The sequence below is a fragment of the Callithrix jacchus genome, chromosome 4 (genome assembly GCF_049354715.1).
Source record: "Callithrix jacchus isolate 240 chromosome 4, calJac240_pri, whole genome shotgun sequence".
In the NCBI taxonomy this organism is placed as follows: domain Eukaryota; kingdom Metazoa; phylum Chordata; class Mammalia; order Primates; family Cebidae; genus Callithrix; species Callithrix jacchus.
In genome coordinates, this window is record NC_133505.1 from 155,270,273 (window position 1) to 155,288,325 (window position 18,053).

Here is an 18,053-nt window from a genome sequence, read left to right on the forward strand (position 1 = left end):
TGTTCTGTATTCACAGCATAGGAGTAAGGGGGAATAACTAGAATTCAAATCTAGCTTTGTCCTCTGCAGCGGATTCTTCCCTGATTCTGTTCTTAGCTTGGACTCTCTCCTAGTTTACAATAGAAGGCTTTCAGATTTTTCTGCTGGTCATCCACAGTTCACTGCACTCAGTCGTGGAGAATGGTGGTGCTTGCAGGGCTGGGCCTGCCACTCAGAAATGGCACCCAGTATCAGCCCGCCCCCATGCAGCTACCAAAGGGTGGCGGCTTATTAAAGGCAGCTCTGCCTGAAAAAGCCTCTTTCCCCTCTCTCTGGTCACCTTAGATTCTCAGGGTCCTTTTATCCAAAAGGTAGGCAGAAAATCACTTAGGTGATTAGGATGTTCCGTTTATCTTCCTGTACTGTATTTTGTTTTTTAAGAGACAGAGTCTCATTCAGTCACCCAGTTTGGAGGTCAGTGGTGTGACCATAGCTCACAGCAACCTCCAACTCCTGGGCTCAAGTAGTCCTCCTGCTGCAGCCTTCCGAGTAGCTACGACTATAGGTTCATGTCACCGTGCCCAGCTAAACGTTTTTAAAGTTTGTTTTTTGTAGATATGGTGTCTTACTATGTTGTCCAGGCTGATCTCCTCCTGCTCAGCCTTTCCTCTAAAATTGTTTTAGTATAACTCATCTCTGGCCTCCAACTCTCTTGTCTTTTCATGCATTCAGATGTGAAAATCATGTCTTCCATCTTCGTTCCTGGCAGTGAACTTGTAGTGAAGATTCGGGTTTAAATACCCAAAGTGTCTGTGTCTGTCCTGATGCAGGTGCCTTCTTTCTGGTTTTCCTTGGCTACAAGCCCAAGGATACTGTACTTTGCTTCTGGGCTTTGGACCCACCTAATGAAAGATTTTGCTCCATGCTCCCTCCGTCCCTCCGTCCCTCCGTCCCTCCATCCCTCCCTCCCTCCCTCCTTCCCTCCCTTCCTCCCTTCCTCTCTTCCTCTTTCTCTTTCTCTCTTGCCCTTTCCTTCCTCCTTCCTTCCTTCCTTCCTTCCTTCCTTCCTTCCTTCCTTCCTTCCTTCTTTCTTTCTTTCTTTCTTTCTTTCTTTCTTTCTTTCTTTCTTTCTTTCCTTCTTTCCTTCTTTCTGTTTCTTTCTTTCTCTCTTTCTGGCACATTTCACTCTGTCGCCCAGTCTGGAGTGCAGTGGTGCGATCTCGGCTCACTGCAACTCTGCCTCCCTGGTTCAAGCAATTCTCCTGCCTCAGCCTTCCGAGTAGTGGGAATTACAGGCATGCACCATCACACCTGGCTAATTTTTGTATTTTTGGTAGAGGCGGGGTTTTGCCATGTTGTCCAGTCTGGCCTCAAACTCAAGTGATCGCCCACCTTGTTCCCTTTTTGATACAACCAACTTTTAACCTTTTTTGGTTTTCCCAAAAAAAAAAAAAAAAAAAAAAAAGAAAGAAAAAAAAAGTACCCACAAAGAAAGGCTTTGAATTCGGTACAGGCTGAGAATGTATTGAAGCTATATTCCCGTCCACCTTCTCCCATTTTCATGCTTTCTTTCTTTAAATTTTGTTTGTCTGAGTTTTTTTCTGGAGAAATGCTTAATGAACTGGTTTTTTGGGGGGGGTGTGTGTACAATTTTCAGATTATTTGAGTTCATCTGTATCTGCCTTCACGAACTGGCAGCCAAAGGTGTTGGGGTAGGGGGTAAATTCGATGCCCAGACGTGTATTGATTAATTTGGACACATTTTTAAAAACTGGTTTATTTGCCATCACTTAAAAATATTTGAGGTCTCATGTAACGATTCAGATTTCTGGCCAGGCGCAGTGGCTCATGCCTGAGTGTACATGAGCATACTCCCTGGTAATCTGATTAAGTGCTTAATCCCAGCACTTTGGGAGACTGAGGCAGGTGGATAACCTGAGGTCAGGAGTTCGAGACTAGCCTGGCCAACATGATGAAACCCTGTTTCAATTAAAAATACAAAAATTAGCTGGGCATGGTGGTGCATGCCTATAATCCCAACTACTTGGGAGGCTGAGGCAGGAGAATTGCTTGAACCCAGGATGCGGAGGTTGCAGTGAGCTGAGATCATGCCACTGCACTCCAGCCTGGGCAACAGAGCAAGACTCCATCTAAAAAATATGCAGATTTCTGGCTTCTCTCTGAACATTGGAAGATTCAGTGGGATGGACATTGCACTTGCCAACTGCCAGCAACCAACTGGAGGAACTCCGTACTGGCCGCCCCTGTTAGGGGCACTCAGTCTCCTGTTGTGGGTCTCTCCCCCGCCACCCTGCCCTCTTTGTTTCCCAAGAGCTGACCCCTGTACTCATCTTCGGGCCCAAGTGGCATTTGTGGTGCTGAGTTTATGTTTTTATTATTATTTGCTTTATTTTCCTCTTACACAAGAGACTTCCCAATGGCAGCAATTTCACTTGTATTAATAGTTTACAGAATGAAAGGAACTTCAGCGATCATCTAGTGAAGTCTGTTCTTTATTTCATATTACGGGTCTCACCTTCGAGTGAGTCTTTAATAAATGTTGACAAATGGCACACAAGTCTATTTCTAGGAAGTCAGCAGATGGGTAGAAAAAGCCAGTGGTAAATAGGCTGTAACAACTGCCCTGGCTGTATTAAGTAGTATTGATGCTGGGTCAGACTAGTTAGGAGAGTTTTCAGTTCTCCCATGAAAGCAAGTCTCCCTGGTAATCTGATTTGTTTTTCTTTTCTAGGCACCCTCTTCATAAATCAAACTCAGAGGACAGCTCTGTAGGTCAGTACCACTTTTCTTGGTTTACCTATTTAATTATTTTAAGACTTTATAGAAAACACAAAAGTGAAAATATAAAAACCACAAATAATCCTTCTGCTCAGAAATAAACGCTGTTAAGATTTTGATTTACAACCTTTTTCTAGGATTAAAAAAATAGTAATTGTGATTATATTCTGCTTACTGTTTTATAGTTTTTAAGTTGAATATGTTATGACTGAATATTCTCTACATTAGTAGAGAAAACACTGGAAGCAACCTAAATATTCAGCAAAGAACTAATTGGTTAGTTGACTTATGGCACATCCAATATGGTGGAATAGCGTGCACACTTAAAAATGTACTGCTGCCCTAAAACTCCTGGGGTCTGTATCTCTAGAAATGTCCTTAGGATAAATCCTTCAATTTGGAATTGTTAGATCCAAGATTATGCACAATTAAGCATTGTATATTTACATATTCTTGATTAGAAAATTCATTCTTGGTTTAGTAACTGCTGTCTCGTCTGGGTCAGAGGGTGGGTGGGTGATAGTGACTAGGAACGTAAGTGCTCAATTGAGTCTGGCTGCCTGGCTTTGAATCTGCTAACTGAATAGCTATCATCTTGTATAGCTCACCTGCGCCAAGCCTTAGTTTTCTCATCTCCTAGGTTGGAGCAATAATGTATCATATAATTGAGTGTTAAATGAAATATGCCATTAGCTAGCAAAGTACCTGGCTATAATAGCTGAATAAATATTACCATTTATTAGGCTGCATCTCTGTTTCAGAAGCATGAAAATGGGAGAAGGGAGAAGGGAATATAGCTTCAATACGTTCTCAGCCTGTACAGTGGTTCAATTCTCCCAGCAATCTGGGAGGCCAAGGCAGGATAATTACTTGAGCCCAGGAATTTGAGACCGACCTGGGCAGCATAGCAAGATGCTGTCTCTACCAAAAATTTGAAAATTAGCTGGGCGTGGCAACTTGCACCTGTAGTCCCAGCTACTTGGGAGGCTGAGGTAGGCGGATCCCTTGAGCCCAGGAGTTTGAGGCTACAGTGAGATGTGATTGTGACACTGCTCCAGTTTGAATGCTAAAGACTGTCTCTTAAAAAGAAAATAAATAGGCCGGGCACGGTGGCTCACTCCTGTAACCCCAGCACTTTGGGAAGCCAAGGCGAGTACATCAGAAGGTCAGGAGTTCAAAACCAGCCTGGCTAGTATGATGACTGTAATCCCAGCTGCTCAGGAGGCTAAGGCAGGAGAATCACTTGAACCTGAGAGGTGGAGGTTGCAGTGAGCTGATATTGCACCACTGCACTCCAGCCTGGGCAACAGAGCAAGACTCCGCCTCAAAAAAAAAGAAAAGAAAAGGAATGTTTCCGAACTGTCTAAGAAAAAGGTTGAGTTAATAATAACTAGCCTCCTTTAACCCTGCATGGCTGACATTTGCTTCAGTGTTAAGCCCAAAGCAGTGGGCAATACAAAACTTGCAGAGAGCTCTGTCTTTGGCTGAAGGTTTCTTTCCCATAACTCCGAGGGCTGTCAGAACTTAAATGCAGGCATCCTGTTTTGACAGACGATGCCCTTTCTAGCCTGGGAGCACCATAGACATGGTTCCCACGTGTCTGCTTCATTGCTTGGCACCACCAGTCTAGACTGAGGAAACCCATCACTTTGCTGGGCCCTGTTTCCAATGACGATGGAGCCACCAGACAGACACCAAGTGGTGACAAAGCAGCTATTTTGAGTGTGCTGCATCAGCATGATGGCAGACACCACTGCTGCTGCTTCTCATCTGTAAAGAATAAAGGACTGCTCTATCCATTTATTTTACTTACTCTCCCTTTTGCTTCGCTTTTAAAAAGGTATCACATATTATTGATGATCGGAACCCTACTACATATTAAAAATGTCTCGCTAGAGCAGCGAATTTGTTTTCCCTTGAAAGTCACTGCAGTAGTTTGGAAAGGATGGGGGTGGGGCGGGTAGAGGGAAACCCATTTGGGAGATGCCACAGCCTGATTGCAGTCTTTCTTGTCTTTCTTTGTGCCCTGGGTAAGCTGTAGGTGGGTCACCAGGTAGCCTGAATGCCAGGGACGTGGGAGTCATGCCATACCGAGAACCGTGCAGACCACACTTCAGAGAGTAACAGTGGGGGCCAGACCCACAGACCCAGGGCACCCGCTCCCCTGACCTGTGGGCCCAGGACATACCAGCCATTCTGTCTGTGTCATTAAATCTGGAATAACAGAAATAAACCAAGGGTAGATCAACAACAGAAACAACAACAAAACTAACTGAACTTCTTAAAATAGCCTATTTGTGGTATAGTTGAAATAATTGTGGCTAAGACCAAAGTGGGGGAGATAGACTGCAAGACAAGGCCAAATGAGGCCTCGTAGTTAAACAAACATCAAAGTAAACACAAGAACGCATGGTTTGCCTTCCTTTTTGATGTTTCTGTGTTTCTCGTCTTAACCCTACTGCACCGTTTCTTGCTACTGGGAAATTTGCATTTCTTTTAAACAACTTTGTAGGCATCTCCCATTCTTCCACTAACTGAAAGAAAAAAACACTCTCCTTTTGTGAAATCAAAGTATTCTTACCAGCTTCAAATTATAAGGAAGAGGCTGCTTTTGTTATTAATGAATTTATTGCTTGTGCTTTTTCTTCCTTTTTTTTTTTTTTTAAGGAAAAGGAGACTGGAAGAAGAAAAACAAGTATTTCTGGCAGAACTTCCGAAAGAACCAGAAAGGAATAATGAGGCAGACTTCAAAAGGTACTGCAATGCAGCTGGTGGACAGTAGGTCCTTTTAGCTCTCACATGTGAAGACGCCTGTGCTGCCGACCTCAGTGCATGCTCTAAGTTAGCATAACTCCCTGCATGTGCCCACAAAGTGTTCAAATTTTCTGACATTCCTGTTGTTCCTTTAAGACTTTGTCCCAGTGATTTTCTTTTTTTAAGTCAAAGAAAACAAAAGGGGGCAAGTTCACCGTTTTTTCCCTTCATAGATCTGACAGCAGAGGCCAAATCTGTAGTTTTTTCAGTCACACCAACCTCAGAAAGATCTTTAGTCTCCTCTTGCCGAAATCTAACCCGAAAGGGTCTAGCGAGCCCTTGCATGTGTTGGTTTGGGGCTCCCGTGTCTGCATTCCCACTTAGAGCCTTTGCATTCTTCTGAACGTTTGACGCTCTTCTGCGGCGGGACCGTTCTGGGTGTTGCCCCTGGAAACTCTAGTGGTCTGACATCATGGGAATTTGCCCGGGCGGCTTTGTGAGGGGAGTTCTGCCCTACTCTCGGCTGTGTCTTTTGTTGTTGTTTATATAGTAAGTAAATATGTCATCCCTTTGAGACTCAGTTACATAATTTATGTTTTCCCAGTATTCAGAGAAGAAACCAGAACAAATCCACTTCCAGATTCCAGACCAGCTGAATGAGGTTATCGATAGATACAAAGTTTTCCTTGATCACCAGTGACACTACTTGTTTTCCTTTACGAAATCTTAGGGTCCTGCACTGTGTGGAACGTCTGTCTAATTATCCATACACGTGGAAATGAGAAGATGGATGTGAACAGCACACAGTCTGCACACCTGGGTTCCGTGCCAACATCCCACGTGGCTTTCTTTAAGTTGTACTACTTTTAAGCATTCCCAGTTGTTTTTTTTTTTTTGTATACACCCAGCATCACTTGTGATTCAAAACAAACCTTGGATTCTAAAAAAAGAGTCTAATTTAGAAAGAAAGCTAAGGAGAAAGGGAGAGGTAAAGAAGGAGAGGGAGGGAAGGAGGAAGGCCACAGTTTACCAGATAATGTGGATTTTTAAAGAATTCAACCAACTCCCCATCATCCTCTCTGCCATGAGGCCTTTCTCTTCACCCAGCACACGCTATTATTCCCCCTGTGTAAGTAGCAAAGGGAACTTGAGGAGTATTTTTGGACTGATTGATTACAAAATGGAAATGAGATAGGGAAATACAAGGCAACATAAATTTTAAAGTCAGCCGTGTCTGAAATGGTTTCCTACAAGTCTACAGGCAGACTCTTTCTCTCTGTCCCTAACACCAAAGGCAAATTAAGCCACAGCCAGTTATCCTAACGATACTGGAAACTGGTAAAAAGTAGAAATAAGACAGCTGGGGAGAAGAGTAGGATGCAGGACTGGAATGGGGACGTTACAGCTCGTGTTCACTAGCATGAACTGTAATGTCCTTCCCCACATGCTGACCAGAGGCTCCATTGCCCAAGGTGGCTCAGATATACTGCAGACAATAGCAGTCTGTTCGCTCTGTAGGAAAACCTTAGGCATCTCCTGGGTCATTCTCTTCTCTGCAGTTCTAGCTGTCTACAGGTGTGAGTTGGAAGCTGATTTTCCCTCAGTTTGGAAACTGATTTATGACAATAATGCTTTCCGATACAGACCTGTATGGCATCCTTCTTTTGATTGACTCAACATGCTTCATGGCTGTGATTTGCACTTGGGTTTTTTTTTTTTTTTTTTTTTGTCTTCAGATGGAGTCTTGCCCTGTCACCCAGGCTGGAGTGCAGTGGTAAGATCTTGGCTCACTGCAACCTTCGCCTCCTGGGTTCAAAGCAATTCTCCTGCTTCAGTTTCTTGAGTAGCTGGGATTACAGGTGCCTGACAACGTGCATAGCTAATTTCTGTATTTTTAGTGGAGATGGGCTTTTCCCTTTTTGGCCAGGCTGGTCTCAAACTCCTGACCTCAGGTGATCCACCTGCCTTGGCCTCCCAAAGTGCTGGGATTACAGGCGTGAGCCACTGCACTGGGCTGCACTTAGTTTTGAGGAATGTTAACCGTGAAATAGCTTAGTGGGAAGGTTTTGCCAGGCTGTGGGTCTAGACTCTGTGACCTTCTTCCCTCTGTCATGACCTAGGGTTCTTTCCCACTTCTTTGCAAAAATATTTTCTTCTCACTTATATTTCAAATGAAAGGACACAGAGAATCCACAGCTGAAGGAGCCTTGGAATGCTTGTGTGATTGAGTTGGGTGTATGAATTAGATCTTTTCTCCACTTACATTGCGGAGGTCTCTCTCACTTTCTTCCAAAAGCCATACACTGGGTGCTCCATCTCAAAGGCTCTGATCATCTTGAAGGATTTGTTTTACGGTAATATCCACACGTTCTGCAAGCCTGCTTCTCCATCAGAGGTGCTTATTGGTCTCTTAAAAAGCAGCGCACTTTTGCTACCCTGTTACTTCCTCAGTAACATTCAACATAGGTAGTGTCCTGAGCAACATTCTTCCCTAGCCCGAGACAGCAGGTGTCAGCACTGACATTCTGTTTCCTCATTCGTGTTTTCATTCCTGTTATTCTTTTCCTCAATCTCTAGGAGAAGATGTTGGTTACGTTGCCAGTGAAATAACGATGAGCGATGAGGAGCGGATTCAGCTAATGATGATGGTCAAAGAAAAGATGATCACTATTGAGGAAGCACTTGCTAGGGTAAGCATGCAGATGCCTGGTTTATATTTGTGAGGACTTGGCTTCCTGAAGCGTAACAACGTTTGGGGCCATCAAGGGGTATAGTACTCAGGTACCCCTGATATCAGATAAAATATTTATTCTGTTTACTTGGTACAAGCATTCTATCTTGTGAGATAAAACTTCCAGTCAATGAAAACATGAATGAATGAATGAATGGCAGATACTTTTGATCTGTGGACCACATTAACAAGGAAAACGGCCTTTTGAAAAGAATATAATCAGTGTTAAAAAAATTAATTAATAAATAAGAATCCTTCTGAATGCAACTGCAAAATCTACAAGCCTTTTGAAAAGAATGTAATCAGTAGTAAAAAATTAATTATTAAATAAGAATCAAATGTAAAACATTATAAACATCAGGTTTTTGTTTTTTTGAGTTGAGGTCTCACAGTGTTGCCCAGTCTATAGTGCAGTGTAGTCACGACTCACTGCGGCCTGACCTCCTGGGCCTAAGGGATCCTCCCATGTCAGCCTCCTGAGTAGCTGGGACCACAGGCATGTGCCACTACACCTAGTTAATTTTTAAATGTTTTATAGAGACAGAGTCTCCTCATGTTTCCCAGCCTGGCGACAGTGAGACTCCCTCTCAAAAAAAAAAAAAAAAGATAGTGAACATAATGAATAAATGGGTGTGCTCTGAAGGCCATTCTCTCATCTTGCTTGGCTCAAGTTTCCCTATTTCCTGAAGCACAACGTATTTAAATTAGGCCAATTAATAACCCTGCACTCATCCCTTTGCATTCAATTGAAAGGAATAGTAGCATGCCTCTCACTTTAAAGCAAAAGCTAGGAATGATTAAGCTCATGGAGGAAGGCGTGTTGAAAGCCAGGGTAAGCCAAAAGCTAGGCCTTTGGCATCAAACAGTTAAGCTGGGAAAGCAAAGGAAAAGTTCTCGAAGGGCTACTCCAGTGACCACACATATGATAAGAAAGTGGAACAGCCTTACTGCTGACGTGGAAAAGGCGTGAGTGCTCTGGGGAGATCCTGGCAGCCATGACACTCTCGTCAGCCAAAGCCTAATCCAGAGCAAGTCCCTAACTCTTCAGTTCTGTGAGGAGGTAAGGAGGCGCGTCTTACGATAAATCAAGAAACTGGTTTTTTGAGAACACCAGCAAATTTATGAGATTCACTCTACTGCTATATTCCCTTTATTGTAGTGGTCTGAAATCAAACCTGCCATACCTCTGAGGAATGCCTGTGCACAGAAATTGTTATTTAAAGTCTGCCTATGACCTAGATCTCCCTAAGCAGCTTTTTAACTAATGAGCTTGACTTCCTTAAAGCCTGTGTATTAATTATCCATCATAAAGCTATTAGAAAATGTCTGTTAAAGCCATTAGATGGGATGAAAGGATGTAGTAAACAAAATATTGAAATCCTAAATTAAGCTATCTTTTAAAATTACACTAAAAAAGACAGTACACTGAGGTTTGTTTTGTAAATTTCATTCTTTTCAAATGCTTTTTCAGCTTACAGTGGTGCTTCACATATTAATTCTTTGTAGCCTTTTTCATTTTGATCTTCATTTGTATGTGAGAACTGGGTTTTAGGGGTGTGATGTACCACGGTTTTACAGTTTGCAGTGGGAAAAAATATCCATCAATGAAATCAAATTCATACAAATAAAACAGAGTGGACCTAATTGTCTTGATTTGAACATGGGCAAAGTTTTTCTCGACATGATGATGCCTGCCTCCAAATGGTGCATAGACCATCTTCTCTTCTGTTGAGTTGTCCTATAATCACGGATCAGGATTCAAAGCCACAAGCTCCACCCAGGTGTCTTGAAATCCTTGATTGACAATGGAAGATAAACCCGTTTGGGAGCCTGGAGGAACGGTATGTCCTATCACACCCTCTGAGGCAGTTTAGCCATTCTCAGTGTAGTCAATACAGGAAGTCTGAGTCTTAACTTCTGTATGGTGATCAAATAAGTTTCCATCTTTCTTTTTTTTGAGACACAGTTTTGCTCTTTTTGTCCAGACTGGAGTGCAATGGCACGATCTCAGCTCACCGTAACCTCTACTTCCTGGGTTCAAGCGATTATCCTGGCTCAGCCTCCGGGAGTAGCTGAGATTCCAGGCACGTGTCACCACGCTCAGCTAATTTTGTATTTTTAGTAGAGATGGGGATTCATCAGTTGGCCAGGCTGGTCTTGAACTCCTGACCTTAGGTGATACGTCTGCTTTGGCCTCCCAAAGTGCTGGGGAGTTTCAATCTTGAGCAGGTCATAAGTTAAAGGATATAGATCCTCTCCACGGACAGTTTTCTGCTTCAGACAACATTTTTCATGAAGTGTTTCATCTCTGGCTGTGAAGCAGCTCATTTAGGCACCAGTAGTTGAGGATGTATGCTGCCCTGAGAACAGTCTAAAAAGCAGCTCTGTGACTTCTTCATCTGCCAACGGGAGCTCTTCCTTGTCTGTAGAATCTACTAAACTTTGGAGAATGCCTCGAATTTTTTCTTCTGGTTTCTTTGTTTCTGGGTTGCCTTATAGACAACAGTCCTGCTCTCAATGAGCTTTGTAGCTGCTTCTGTAACCACACAAACGTGGCCAAGGAGGCCACACCGAGGCCAAAGGTCTGAAGCCTCCACTCACATCTATACTCAGCTCACTGCAATCTCCGCCTCCCGGGTTCAAGCAATTCTCTTGCCTCAGCCTCCTGAGTAGCTGGGAGTACAGGCACTTGTGGCTAATTGTTTGCATTTTTTGTAGAGACTGGGTTTCACCATGTTGGCCAGGATGGTCTCAATCTCTTGACCTAGTGATTCGCTTGCCTCAGTCTCCCAAAGTGCTGGGATTGCAGGCATGAGCCACCATGCCTGGCCTAAGTTCACTGTCTTATGTTTAGGTTTGTGGTTCCCCAAAATAGTTAAAATATTAACATCCAAGGTCATGGATCACAGGTCACCATAACAGATGAAATAAGAACGTAAAAGTTTGAAATACTGTAGGAATTACCAAAATGTGACTCTGGGACTCAAAGTGCACCCATGCTGTTAGGAGAACGGCGCTGATAAACTTGTTTCGTGCTGGGCTGCCACAACCCTTCAATTCATAAAAACGCAGCTTCTGCAATGTGCAGCAGAGTGAAGCTCACTCAGTAGATGAGGTGTGCCTGTACCAGTTTTAAGGGCTTAGATAGCTCTTGGCAAGTAAGTTCAGGATATTCAGATCTTTTACTAATTCCATGAGCTGTAGAAAGCCCATACTTGGAAGTTATCAGTTATTCATTTATGTGAGTAATTTGTGTGTGTGTTGGGGTGGGTGAAGATAAGGGAATACACTCACATTTTAAAGCCTTGGATAAAAGAGAATAGTAGTACATTTTTTGGCATGATTATAGTCAGCATTGATGGAGCTATGTGGTAGAAAAATATGTCCTTTGTAATTTTAACTGGAAGCACTGTCTATAGGTAATTGAGAGAGATCTATGACCATGATTTAATAATCACATTTCCTTAAAAGTGATTATTTACACTAAAGACTGCTCAAGTCAATGTGATCTGATCATTAAATATTACACATTGATTTATCTGATAATGTATGTGTCTGATTCAAACACGATATCCGTGTGCAAGTCAGAAGTAAAGTCCTTTGGAGATTGAGAAAAGAGCACTTAATGTTTGTCATTGACTGTCACTGATGTTTTGGCATCATGAACTTTTTTTTTTTTTTTGAGACAGGGTCTCACTCTGTAGCCCAGGCTAGAGTGCAGTGGTATGATCAGTGGTTCACTGCACCCTCGACCTCCCAGGCTCAAGTGGGTCTCATGCTTCAGTTTCCTGAGTAGCTGGAACTTTAGGCACATGCCACCACACCTGTCTAAATTTTTCTTTTTGAGAGAGAGTCTCGCTCTGTTGCCTAGGCTGGAATGCAGTGGTGTGCTCTTGGCTCACTGCAACCTCTACCTCTCAGGTTCAAGCAATTCTTTTGCCTCAGCCTCCCAAGTAGCTGGGACTACAGGTGTGCACCCACCAGTGGCTAATTTTTTGTATTTTAGTAGAGATGGGGTTTCACCATGTTGGCCAGGCTGGCCTCGAACTTCTGACCTCAAGTAATCCACCTGCCTTGGCCTCCAGAGTGCTGGGATTATAGGTGTGAGCCACCACACCTGGCCTCATCTGGCTGATTTTATTATTATTATTTTATTTTTGTAGAGACGAGGTTTCACAATGTTGCCCCAGGTTGGTCTTGAACTCCTGGTTTCAAGTGATCTTATCACCTCAGCCTCCCAATGTGTTGGGATTACAGTGGCATGAGCCACTGTGCCTGGCCCAAACTTTTCTTAATTCCAGGTGTCATATATCTGATTACTGGAAGCAGAGCCTGAGACAGGGATTCTTGTGTATCTTAGTCTATTTAGTGTTGCTATAAAGGAATACCAGAGACTGGATAACTTAAAAGAGTTTTATTTGGCTCATGATTCTGCCTGCCAGGATACTGGCCATCTAAGGAAAACCTTAGGCTGCTTATGCTGGAAGGTGGTGTGTACAGAGATCACTTGGGGAAAAGAAACAAGAGGGAGAGGGGAGGTGCCTGGCTCTTTTTTAACAACTGCTCTTTGGGGAACAAATAGAGTGAAAAAATCACCTTCCCCACCCCTCCCCAAGGTATTAAGAAATTCTTAAGGGATCCTCCCTCATGGCCCCAAGCACCTCTCTTTATGCCCCCAACCCCAGTGTTGGAATTCAATTTCAGTGTGAGGTTTGGGGAAAGAGACATCCAAACTACAGCATTGTGCAAGTGACTTATTGAAAGAAGGCTTTTAAGAGAATCCTCTGAGTGAGGGACAAGGATGAGAGAAGGATGAAGTTGGACAGAGATGTGATTTCAGAAGGAGTCTAGCCTCAGCCTGATTCCAAAGGGAGTGGGGAGCCCTGGAGGTTGAATGGCATTATAGAATTTGTCATGCCAGGGATAAGGTGTCTGAAAGTTGATTGGGGACAGAGAGCAGCCATCTAGATATCTTTGAGGAGACAGCTTCTTTTAGTCATGTTCTCTAGAGCACCGTGTGTGAATTTATACCCACTTGACATTCTTATAAAGTTATAAAGGTAATCTGGACATCTGGTATACCAGAGCACAAGCTTATGAACCAGGGTCCTAGATGTATTATGATGTATTACTGAGTCATTTCCTTGTAAAAGCTATTGTGTATCAAATCACAGAGATCTGGACACATAGAGAGGCTCATAGAATCCATAGGAGGTTTTTAAAAAGTTGATCCCATGGTGAGAAGTTGGAAAGGATGTATCTCAAAAGAAGCAGAAAAGAACTTAATCACATCTTCAGGTGTCTGAAGGGTTGTTAAAGAGTCCATCTTTCGGATGTCCTGGAGAAGGTTTTGATTGTTTGTTTGTTTTTAAAATCTCTACTGAGGACAGATTAGAAACAAATGAATTTAAAAAGCAGCTGGAGTGGATTTTGGTTTAATATAATATAAATGCTCTTTATAGTTTAAGTACTGGTAGAAAATGGAACATTATGATATATCTGTCCCTAAAGGTCTCCAAGATGGAATAAGCATTACTCTTTTAGAGATGGCCATCATTCTAAAAAAATCATGTCACAGACTTGAGCTGTGAGAAAACAATTAGAATGGGGAACAAGGGTGTGAGGAAATGTTTCTGCTTAAGACACACACACACTCACATAAACACACACACACTTTAAAATGTCATTATTTTTTAACTTCTGGAATTAATGTGTAAAACATTACAGATTTGCTTTAAAAGGTACACATTCTTTAATGAAAATCACAGAGTCATGCCTTCATTAAATTATAATTAAGCCAAAACTTCCTGAAGCAAAGTGGAATATAAAAATGTTATTACACAGGTAATTATCTATATAATAACCTGTGTAATTATATAGATTTTTTTTCCTACGCAGTACACTTAAAAATCCCAGCACTTTGGGAGGCCGAGGCGGGTGGATCACGAGGTCAGCAGATCGGGACCATCCTGGTCAACATGGTGAAACCCCGTCTCTACTAAAAATACAAAAAATTAGCTGGGCACGGTGGTGCGTGCCTGTAATCCCAGCTACTCGGGAGGCTGAGGCAAGAGAATTGCCTGAACCCAGGAGGCGGAGGTTGCGGTGAGCCGAGATTGCGCCATTGCACTCCAGCCTGGGTAACAAGAGCGAAACTCCGTCTCAAAAAAAAAAAAAAAAAAAAAGAGATCTTCTTTTGTAACTTTAAAATACTCTGAGTTGTGTAACTAGGATAATTAAGAAACAGTTGCTGGTGCAGTGGCTCATGCCTCTAATCCCAGCACTTTGAGAGGCTGAGGCAGCGGATCACTTGAGCTAAGGAGTTTAACACCAGCCGGGGCAACATGGTGAAACTCCATCTCTACAAAAAATACAAAAAAATTAGCTAGATGTGGTGCCATGCCCCTGTGGTCCCAGCTACTCGGGACGCTGAGATGGGAGGATTGCTTGAATCAGCGAGTTCGAGGATACAGTGAGCCATGATTGCACTACTGTACTCCAACCTGGACAACAGAGTGAGACCCTGTTACAGAGAGCAAACCAGAAAACCAGTTCTGTGGCAAAGTTTGGATAGGGCACAGAATTAAAATCTCTATCAGAAGAGCACACATGTTTCAGCCCCAAAGTAGCTAACAGAGATGAGCATACAGCAGGGAAAACATTGTCTATGTATGATTGACTAGTTAGAACTTGGTACCTGTTTTCATTAACAATGAAAGTTATTTAGTAGCTCTTAGTAGTTGGGGCTAAGGTTGGGTATAAACATGGACTAAAGACCTGAAGACCTGATAATCTCAAGATAATCTAATTTTCCAACAGGCAGATACTTTCAATCATACCGGGAGAACGTAGCATTTCACAAGCCGATATCTCAAAATGCAAAGAACATCCTAGTGTATCACATAAATATACTGTAAAGACTGGAACGTTCTAAGTATCCCTAATGTAATACAAAGATTAAAAGGATTAACACCCCTAATACAAAAACGTTCCAACATGCCAAGTTAATGTGAACTTTGAGCTTCGTTTTCTCTGAAAGCGCAATGGCGATGGTAATGGTACTATAATGACTCTGTGGCTTAGGTGCGGTGTGCTAAGAGTTTAGCTGCATTATCTTAGTTAATTCTGGTAACAGCTCTGTAAGATAGATTTATTGTCACGCCTGTTTTCCAGGTGGAGGAACAGAAACATAGAGGGCTTAAATGATTGGGCCTCAGGGCTCCCAGCTGGTGTGTGGTTCTGAATTCAGGCTCTCACTCTAACCAATACTACCCACCTCCTCCCACATACATGCAGAAAAGAATTTCCTAGTTGAAATTACAGTTGTGAAAGGGGCTTTTTCCTAGAGGAATATTTGTCATTGTAGTGGCGCTGCCACCTCCTCAAGCTCCGGGGCTTCACTGTCAGGTTCAGTTATTTCTGTTTTTAAGTTGCTTGGCTCATGAAACATGATTTGATCCCTGTCTTCAATTCATATATGCACACTTCTTTATAACAGGATTTTAATGCAGTGACAATTGTTCTGAACTCCAGAGCCCAAGTTCTGTGTGACACCTGGACTGTCTCACATATGCCATTCTGAAAGATCTCATCTTGCTAAGTTAAATTTGCTCACTTATTTGAGAAGTATAGTAAAAGAGGTTATAAAAACTTTTTTAAAGTAACTCTGCTCACTTTGCTATAGCATACGTATACATTTTAAGGCAGAATTTCACTCTCGTCGCCCAGGCTGGAGTGCAGTGGCACGATCTTGGCTCACTGCAACCCCCACCTCCCAGGTTCAAGTGATTCTCCTTTCTCAACCTCCTGAGTAGCTGGGATTACAGGCATGTGCCACCATGCCCAGCTAATTTTTGTGGTTTCACCATGTTGGCCAGGCTGGTCTCAATCTCCTGACCTCACGCTATCCACCCGCCCTCAGCCTCTCGCCCTGCCTGCTATAGCATTTCAATTGTCTTTCTGTGTCTTTCAAAAACCAGAAACCTTGTTTCTGAACCTAAACTTTCAATATTTCAAAGGTCTCAATAGAGATACCTCCCCCAAAGGTCTCTGGGAAACCCCGTAACGTTTATTAGGTGATAACATTGGATTAGCAACTTAAAGCCATTTTGAGCAAGACAAGCATGTGATTTTTAAAACTGTTTCAGGGCCAGGTGTGATGGCTCACACCTGTAACCTCGGCATTTTGGGAGGCTGAGAGGGTAGATCACTTGAGCTCAGGAGTTCGAGACCAGCCTGGCCAACATGGTAAAACTCCATCTCTACAAAAAGATACAAAAACTAGGTGGGCGTGGCGGTGCATGCCTGTAGCCCCAGCTACCCAGGATGCTGAGGTAGGAGGATCGCTTGAGCCTGGGAGGTCAAGTCTGCGTGAGCCATGTTTGTACCACTGCACTGCAGCCTGGGTGACAGAGTGAGGTCCTGTCTCAACAAAAACAACAACAAATATATATATACATATATATTTGTTTCAGGGTTTGACCCTGTTTCACTAAAATGTCTATAGTCTTACCATTTTCTCTTCCTAAAAAGGACATGCATGTTTTTGACTTACAGACTTGGGAAGGTAATTCAGAGGCCAAACTACAGACAATTTCTGTATAATCAAGCTGAAGAAACATTAAGTTTTGATGTTGGAGGGGGAAAGTGAAGATTCTTTCTGGAACAGAGGATACCAAGAGTCTGTTGTGCCTGTTGATTTGGCTTAGATGAAAACCCAATGGACAGGGTCCTTACCTTCCTCTTGGTTTTGGGAAAGGTGTCTTTGGCTGGCGCTTAGTTACCAATACTGGCATGAAGAAGGTGCCCAAAGTGATCTCTGCTCCTTGAGCACAAGATTTTCAACCAGGAACCTAGATATATTATTTGAGTTGTTTCCTTGTAAAAGGTCTGGCCAGCGTCTGGCCATTACCTCCACTTCAGTATTCCATTTTTCTTGTTGCAGCTGAAGGAATATGAGGCCCAGCACAGGCAGTCGGCTGCTCTGGACCCTGCCGACTGGCCAGATGGTTCTTACCCAACATTTGGTGGCTCATCAAACTGCAATGTAAGTTGACCACGACTTTCTTTGACATCTTGATCACCTGCGCCGACAAGGGACAGTCTTCGCCATTTCAGCCTTTGGATTTCTTCTTTTTTTCTTTTTTTCAAGACAGAGTCTCACTCTGTTGCCAGGCACCAGGCGCCAGGCTGGAGTGCAGTAGCACCATCTCGGCTCACTGCAACCTCTGCCTCCCTGATTCAAGCAATTCTCCTGCCTCAGCCTCCCGAGTAGCTGGGACTGCAGGCACACACCACCACTCCCAGCTAATTTTTGTATTTTCAGTAGAGACGGGGTTTCACCATGTTGGCCAGGATGGTCTCGATCTCTTGACCTCGTGATCCGCCCGCCTCAGCCTCCCAAAGTGCTGGGATTACAGCCTTGAGACACCGCGCCCAGCCTGGATTTCTTTTCACAGTTTCCAGCTCACAACTGGGTCTGCAAAGTGGTGTCTATATAGGTTGCTTATTTTCTCTACCTGACAGAGACTCAATTACAGTCAAAGTAGTGTTATTGTGCTGGCGTTTTGTTTTTTATTTATTTTATTGCAGTAAAGTATCATAGCATAACATTTACCATATCAACTATTTTAAAGTGTTTGGTGATACTGATACTGTTAATGATATCGATCATTAAGTTCACATTGCTGTGCAACCAGCATCATAATCCACTTCCACAAGTTTTCACCATTTCTAACAGAAACTCTGTTCCGATTAAACAATAACTCGCCCTACGCCCCTGCCTCACCCG

At 43.1% G+C, this 18,053-nt stretch overlaps 1 protein-coding gene across 6 annotated transcripts in view; it reads left to right on the forward strand.

Annotated features, from left to right (window-relative positions):
* Positions 1–18,053, forward strand: part of SASH1 (SAM and SH3 domain containing 1) — a 361,653-nt gene that overhangs the window by 279,450 nt on the left and 64,150 nt on the right. For 5 of the 6 annotated variants that reach the window (XM_078370272.1, XM_078370275.1, XM_078370277.1 and 2 more), the window contains exons 5-8: positions 2,732–2,772; positions 5,446–5,532; positions 8,110–8,222; positions 17,208–17,309. In XM_078370272.1, coding sequence (XP_078226398.1) covers positions 2,732–2,772; positions 5,446–5,532; positions 8,110–8,222; positions 17,208–17,309 — 343 coding nt within the window. The remainder of the gene's footprint in view (positions 1–2,731; positions 2,773–5,445; positions 5,533–8,109; positions 8,223–17,207; positions 17,310–18,053) is intronic. The other variant, XM_078370274.1, reaches the window with a different exon arrangement.